General features: G+C 37.2%; 1 protein-coding gene across 1 annotated transcript in view; it reads left to right on the forward strand.

Moving 5' to 3' along the window:
- The first annotated feature begins 382 nt into the window (after positions 1-382).
- SS18 (synovial sarcoma translocation, chromosome 18) overlaps positions 383-6,886 on the forward strand; it is a 36,124-nt gene continuing 29,620 nt past the window's right edge. The window contains exons 1-2 of the mRNA XM_010006835.1: positions 383-459; positions 2,286-2,370. Coding sequence (XP_010005137.1) covers positions 383-459; positions 2,286-2,370 — 162 coding nt within the window. The remainder of the gene's footprint in view (positions 460-2,285; positions 2,371-6,886) is intronic.

A 6,886-nucleotide genomic window follows, 5' to 3' on the forward strand; every position in this document is an offset into this window, starting at 1 on the left:
GCAGGCTTTAGAAGGAGAAGGGAAACTTGAGGCATTAATTTAAGTAAATTTCATGGTAGAGATCAACCAAAGAAATGCAAAACTTTGAAAACTTTGTAAGAATTTAATGCAGAAGAAGCATAGGTATTTGACTAGAAAACTTCACAAATGTAGCTATAGTAGTGGTGTGAAATCCTTAAACTGAAAGCTGCAAAACTAATAGAAGGAGAAAAATGGAAGCAAAAGAGCATTTTCTAAGTAATTGGCTAAAATAGAACTTTCTGGAATACTACTTTTTTTTTTGTTATTTTTAAAAACTCTGAGAAGAGGTGCAAGACTCAAACTTCAGTTTCTTTCCACAAAGAAATGAAACTTACTCCAAACTTCTTCTTTATCGTTTCAGATGTTGGATGAAAATAACCATCTTATTCAGTGTATAATGGACTATCAGAACAAAGGAAAGACGTCTGAATGCTCTCAGTAAGACATTAATCCAAATCTACTCCAGACTGGGTGAATTTTTATGTAGATCACTGTTCTTGATTTGTTTAGCTCACTTTGTGGGAAAGCTGTGCTGTGAAGAACAGAAAAGTATTGCTGCAGATGCTACACTTGAAACTTACGGTTGTATTTGCCATATGACTGACTTCCATCACTGAAATGTTGTGGCTTGCCTACTGCAAGTTGGTGCCATAATGTTAACGCTTATAAAAATGGGGAATGTATAAGCCAAGATCTTTTTCCTCTGCATCATAATTACACATCAAGAAAAGGCAGTTTCCTTCTCAAGCCTATCAAAATCTTGTAGGAATGAAACTTTGTTCTTCCTGATGGCATGATTGAAAACTACCTCCTTGCCACTTGCCCAGGAACAAACAGGCTTGTCTTAAAAGTTTGGCTTGCCAGAATATCCCATGTAGACTTGCTATCTGTTGGGGTCTCTGGAGAGTAATCTGAGAGAACTGTGGAAGGGGAGTGAATTATTAACGAATATTATTTTCCCATTACTATTTTCTGGCATGGCATGATCACAACAGCCTTGTAATCAGCCAAAGAGAGCCATGTGACAGACAGGGTATTGCAGTATGGCTCAAGTCCCTTACTAAGAGGATTGGTAGTCTGGGAGTAGGAGGGATGTCATAAATAGTAGGTCTTTTTGCTTTAAGGGAGTGCTTTTTTTGGAGCACAGTTACTGTATTAAGCTCTTTGCAAGCCTGTAGTTATGTATTTATTTGTTCCTGCTTTCAAAGTAATTTTTGTGACTCTGGGTTAAATGTTTAGGCTCTGGAATGTGGATCTGTAGGAGAAAAATAATTCCATAGCAAGCTTCCAAAGCCCTGGATCCTGATGAAATGCTTGCACTGTTCTTGGTCATGATTCACAAAAATCTGTGATATCTGGGGACATAGTAGGAGGAGCTTTCTGTTCCTAGTGTTTGTGGTGGAAGCTATATGAAACAGAAACATGGTGGATGTGTCCTGGTGACATAGTTTGGGTCAGGAAGTGAAATTGGTGAGAACAACATCACCCAGATTGAGATTTTTCATAGCAAGATAGAAATTGTAGAGAAGATACAGGTGCAAATTTGATGGAGACACTGGGAAAGATTGGGTAGAATCATACAGTCGCAGAATAATTTAGGTTGGAAAAGACCTTTCAGATCATCATGTCCAACCTTTAACCCCACTCTACCATGGTCTCCCCTAAACCATATCCCCAAGCACCACATCTATATGACTTTTAAACACATCTAGGGGTGGTGACTCAACCTTCTCTCTGGGGAGCCTGTTCCAATACCCAACAACCCTTTCAGAGGGAATTTTTTTCCTAATGTCCAGCCTAAACCTCTCCTGATGTAGCTTTAGGCCATTCCCTCTTGTCCTAACACTATTTACTTGCAAGAAGAGACCAACACCTATTGCTACAGTGTTCTTTCAGGTAGCTGTAAAGGGCAATAAAGTCTCCCCTCAGCCTCCTTTTCTTTGCACTAAATAGCCCCAGTTCCCTCAGCTGCTCTTTGTAAGTCTTGTTCTCTAAGACTTTCACCGGCCTAGTTCTTCTAGTTCTTCACCAGCTCTCTTCTGCAACCGCTCCAGCACCTTGATGTCTTTCTTGTACTGAGGTGCCCATAGAAGGTAATAGGTAAGTGCGAGGGGAAAAAGTTTAGGATTCCTGATAGTGGTACTCTTGTAAGTCTCTTGAATCTTGGTCTACATGGTGACTTTACATGTGTAGAATTGAAGTAAATCCTGATGTTAACTGTATGTGTGAGTTAAGATCTGTATTGCTTTTGTTTATTTTGATAGATACCAGCAGATGCTGCATACAAACTTGGTTTACCTAGCCACTATAGCTGACTCCAACCAGAACATGCAGTCTCTACTACCAGCAGTAAGTACAAAGTAGTGTAAAAGTAGGGAATATGTTTCATTTGGGTTCCTGCAGGAAAAAAACCAAACAAACCAAAGTGTTTGAATTAGCGACCAAACATTTAGCCTCTGATTTACTGTACAATGAATACAGAATGCAGAGTCTCTTCATGCTGTATTTGGAGTAATTTCACTGCTTAAGTTTTGCTTAAAATCTTACTAGTTTAACTGAAGACTGTTAGTCTGATCTAAACATGCAGTGCAGAGATTATCTACAATGCAGACCAGATAGTATTAGATTGCTTTCTTCCTCAACAGAAAACTGTAGTAGTGTGGCTGTTAGCTCCTACAGCAGTACTCTGTTTTTTCTCTTATATTAGGGAAAGGTGTTGGGGTGTGGAATTGGTTTTTTTATCATTATTAATTTCTTCTTTCGCTGGAATATCTTCCACTCTTTTGCCTTAGTGGAATGAGGTTGGGTAAACCTTTGTCTACTTTTCTGTACTCTAGATGAGTCTCTTATCTTCTTTGCCTTTCTCCTGTAATTTTTTTTCTCCCTTTTTCGAGGTGGATAGTGATAATATGCAAGAAATAAGACTGCACAGGCTTGAAACACTGGATTGCCTTACAAATGAAGCAGTTATTGTGTAATACTTGCTACTTCTTTTTTAAATGGAGTTTTCTCAATCTGTGTTCCTGAGCTCTTTATTTTATAAGATTTTTTTTCCCCTTTTCCATTGCATATGGAACAGGGAGGAAAGATACAACAAACACTAAAATAGCTCTGTTTGCTTATTGTGTTAATAGGAAAGCTTGGGGAGTTCACTGTGAGTAACACAAGGAAGTTCTATTTTTTTTTTGTTGTTGTAATAAGACTTTACTTGAATTAATGTAGTCTTGATTCATTTCTGTAATATGAAACTAAAAAGAATATCTATAAAACAGCCATTCCTAGATACTAGTTCACACCAACTGAAATTGAATTACTTTTTCTTTGGTCTCTGGAGAAGTGTTCTCCAATCATTGCTACTAGCAAAGCATCCTTTGAAGTTGGTACCTAGAGGACTATAGAAACAGTGCTTCATTATGTCCAACCTGTTGTGCCTGTAGAGGCTTCTCTTTTTATAAATCCATGCTTGTAGCTGGGAGGGAGGAAAAGAAACCTTCAAGAGGGCTGTGTGTATTACTCATACCTTTTGGAGGCTTAATTCATATCCTGGTTCTGATGACAATTGAAAATGAATTTGACCTTATCCTAGTCTCTTGTGAACAGCGCTGTTCTTAAGGATGAATGTGTGATGACATTCTCTTATTAAAAGAAAATTAAGATAGGGCTAGGAAAGACTTCTGCAGATCAGGGCTGCAGTGCATTTCTGATCTTAAGTGTAAGGAATATTCCACAGTAGTGAGCAAGTAGCGTAGTGTGTTTTTTTGGGGGGAGAGTTCCCTTTGGACCACTAAGGGGGGAGTGAAAAGGTAGCTTCTTGTCTTTTTCTTTCGAACTAAAATGCAAAATGACATTTAGATGTTCAGTGTTAAGTGTAGACTCTCTGACCTACCAAGTCAAATCTTTGAAGGTGTGCTTGAAATGTGTTAAGCAGATAAAATGACTTTTTATTGCTGTTTTTAGAAAAATAATATCTAAATTCTTTGTCTTTCCAACAAATTCAATCAAATTAATTTGGGAACAGGTGAACTACTTTTTGCAATGCAAGGTGAACTACTTCAGGCTCTTTTCCTTTATTGGCTTTCTGTTCAAAAACTGATGCAGCTCAAGTTGACGTGAAGTATTGTGTTTCTATTCTCCATGCTTCTGTGATAGCTGTTGAACTGTCTTATTAAATTCAGGGGTTGTTGTTGGCAACAGTTAAATATATGGAGCAAGATACTGTGTGTGTAAACATCTACTATTCTTAATAGTAAAAGACATTGATGTTATAATACTACTATTACGGTACTTTCCCATATAACTTAGGAGCATTTGATTCTAGTTAGCTTCTGAAGTTGGGTTGTATCTGATCTACTCGTATCTGGAAGATTGTTCCCCTAGTAAACTATACTTCCTTTTTGTTTAAAGTTTATATTCTTCTGGTTTTAATCAGGTAAATACACTTAAATTTAACAATTTTACTTTTTATAAAAATGCTTTATGTGATAAAATGAGGTGAAAAAGAGTAGCGCTGCTGCTGTTCACACTGAAGAAAAGAGCTAAATGAGCAGGTTCATTGGAGCTTTTCATGTAAGCTAAAATGACTTGAACCTGGTAACTGTCTCCTCTTTCAATACTCCTTAGACTTAATGCTTCATGTTGTTGGGAAAAATGCTTGTAGTCAGCTTTTGTGCCCCTGTCCAGACTTTTTAGAATGCGCTATTCTAATCAGATGACTGCACATCTTTATAAATGTGTGGCATTACTGCCTGTAGAGAACAAGATAAATGTTATACCAAACAATGTAGTGAGCAAACTGTGTTGTGCAGAGAATATTTTTGTAAAGGGGGCCTGACAGTGAGGAAAAAATGATACAGGTGAAGCAGGCGTTGCAGGGTGTGGGTGATGGGAACTAGAAAAACTTAGAAATGTCGGTGTTGTAACAAAGCTGCTGTTGTCTTCCTGTGCATGATGAATTTAGAATATTAAATTATTACTTCTGAGGTTAAAGACCTTCTTTCACAACAGAAGACAAGACATGCAAGGTTAATCTGCTTGAGTCAATTGGTTTTTTTTTCTCAGCTACATGAACAGCAGCATTATTAAGGGAGGGCTGATTCAGAGTGTCTTCCCAGCTGGAGGAGAGTGGTGGCTAAGGCCACATGTGAAGTTTATGCAACTTTTTAATGTCTCTTCCTGATTTATGGCAGGTATTCTCATTCTTGGACAGCAGTTTGAAGTCTGTTTACCACCACTACATGGGATGAGCTAGCTTCCCAAAAAGGGCTTGTAGGGTGAGGAACACAACACTGTTGCATTCTTTTGATTATCGTTAGTGCTACTTTTGAGGGAGGTCACAGCAACAGGGAATGGTAGAGAGCAAAGATGTAACAAAGTTTGTTCCTGAGACTTCCAAGCGAATTCCAAAAAACAGTAATGAAGTATTTTGTGGTCATATTTCTAAGCACAATAAATTTCAGACAGTATCCTCCCCAGCGTCTTATCCTCCCTAGCTTCTATTTATCTTTTGTTTTCTTGAGAGAGAGTGTTCTAGTGGCATTAAAAAGTCATTGCAAACTATGAAATAAAAAAACACCCAACTTTTCCACTGAAATATTTTCCCTCCCTTATGCAATTTCATTTTGTCAAATATTTATAAAAAAACAACCCATGGCCATCACTTTATTGTGAAAAGTAGAGGGGAACTTTTGCCTGCACTCCATCCTTTTCATTTTGGCATTGGTTTTATAACAGGCAAGTATTGAGGCCTGCTTGAATTCTTTGATTAAGATGTCTTATTTTTTTTTCACACAGGTAAAGTGTCTTTTTTCTTAGTTTTTCTTGCATAAAGCAGCTTGCCTTCTGTCAGCATGCAGAGTGCTTGATTTCAGCCTGTATTGCAAGAAAGTGATGAAAATAAATGCTTATGAGTATCACTCACTTCTGTAACATACCAGGTTTCTTCTATATTGAAAGTGCTGCTTTCTTCTAGCAGCAAGCTAAACCCTGTATGTGAAGTGACTTTGAAGGAAACTCATTGTGTCTGAGTTGTAGAAAAGCATGCACATCACATTAAATTGTTTTTCTTAAAAATCACAATACTGGAAAGTTCATAAATTTACTAATTAAAAAGTGCTTTATCCTTGCTTGAGCTGCTTCTCTGAAAACAAGTGGTTTTTTAGGACTTTTGAAATCCCTTAATATAGCCTGTTCCTGAACTTGTCACATAGGTTAGGATGGAGTCCATGCCATTATATAAAACTGGTGATTCCTTTTTATAAATGCCCACATCAGCAAGCACTGAAATGCTGGTTACTTTGACAGAATCTGCTTGAAGAGGTAGAACCATTAAGCATCATTACTAGCACCTGACTAAAACTTTTCTTCAAGTTCCTTGTTGGAAGATGGAATTTTATTGTGGGGTTATTATTATTTTTAATTTTTAATTTTTTTTTAAGCTGTGGAGTTGCGGTGGCTAAGTAGGAATCTTGAATGCAAGAGTGGTTTTACTTGTTGGAAAGTCTCATATGATCTTAAATGCACTTTAGTATTTTTCAAAGAGGCAATGCTCAATCTATGGTTTTAATGTGATTTTGTAGAAACAGCTTAGATTCTTACAAACTGAATAGTGTACTCGCTTTGTAGTAGCCTTCATTTTGAACATTAAAGTTGTCTTAAATATTAAATTATTTTTCTTGAAAAAATGCCAGATGCCACCCAGGAGAATAAAATACAGCTCAGTTTTAATAGGTTAAAGTAAAATTTGGAAATACTGCAAATTAGAGGAATGCTAAATTGATAAAATTCTTGTCCAGTTATGTACCAAATGCCTGGGAAAATCTGTTGTGTGGTAGTATAGCAGAAAGTCTGTTCACGGTATCTGCTTTCC

This window comes from Chaetura pelagica, unplaced genomic scaffold (genome assembly GCF_000747805.2).
Source record: "Chaetura pelagica isolate M959 unplaced genomic scaffold, ChaPel_1.0 scaffold109, whole genome shotgun sequence".
NCBI classification, from domain to species: domain Eukaryota; kingdom Metazoa; phylum Chordata; class Aves; order Apodiformes; family Apodidae; genus Chaetura; species Chaetura pelagica.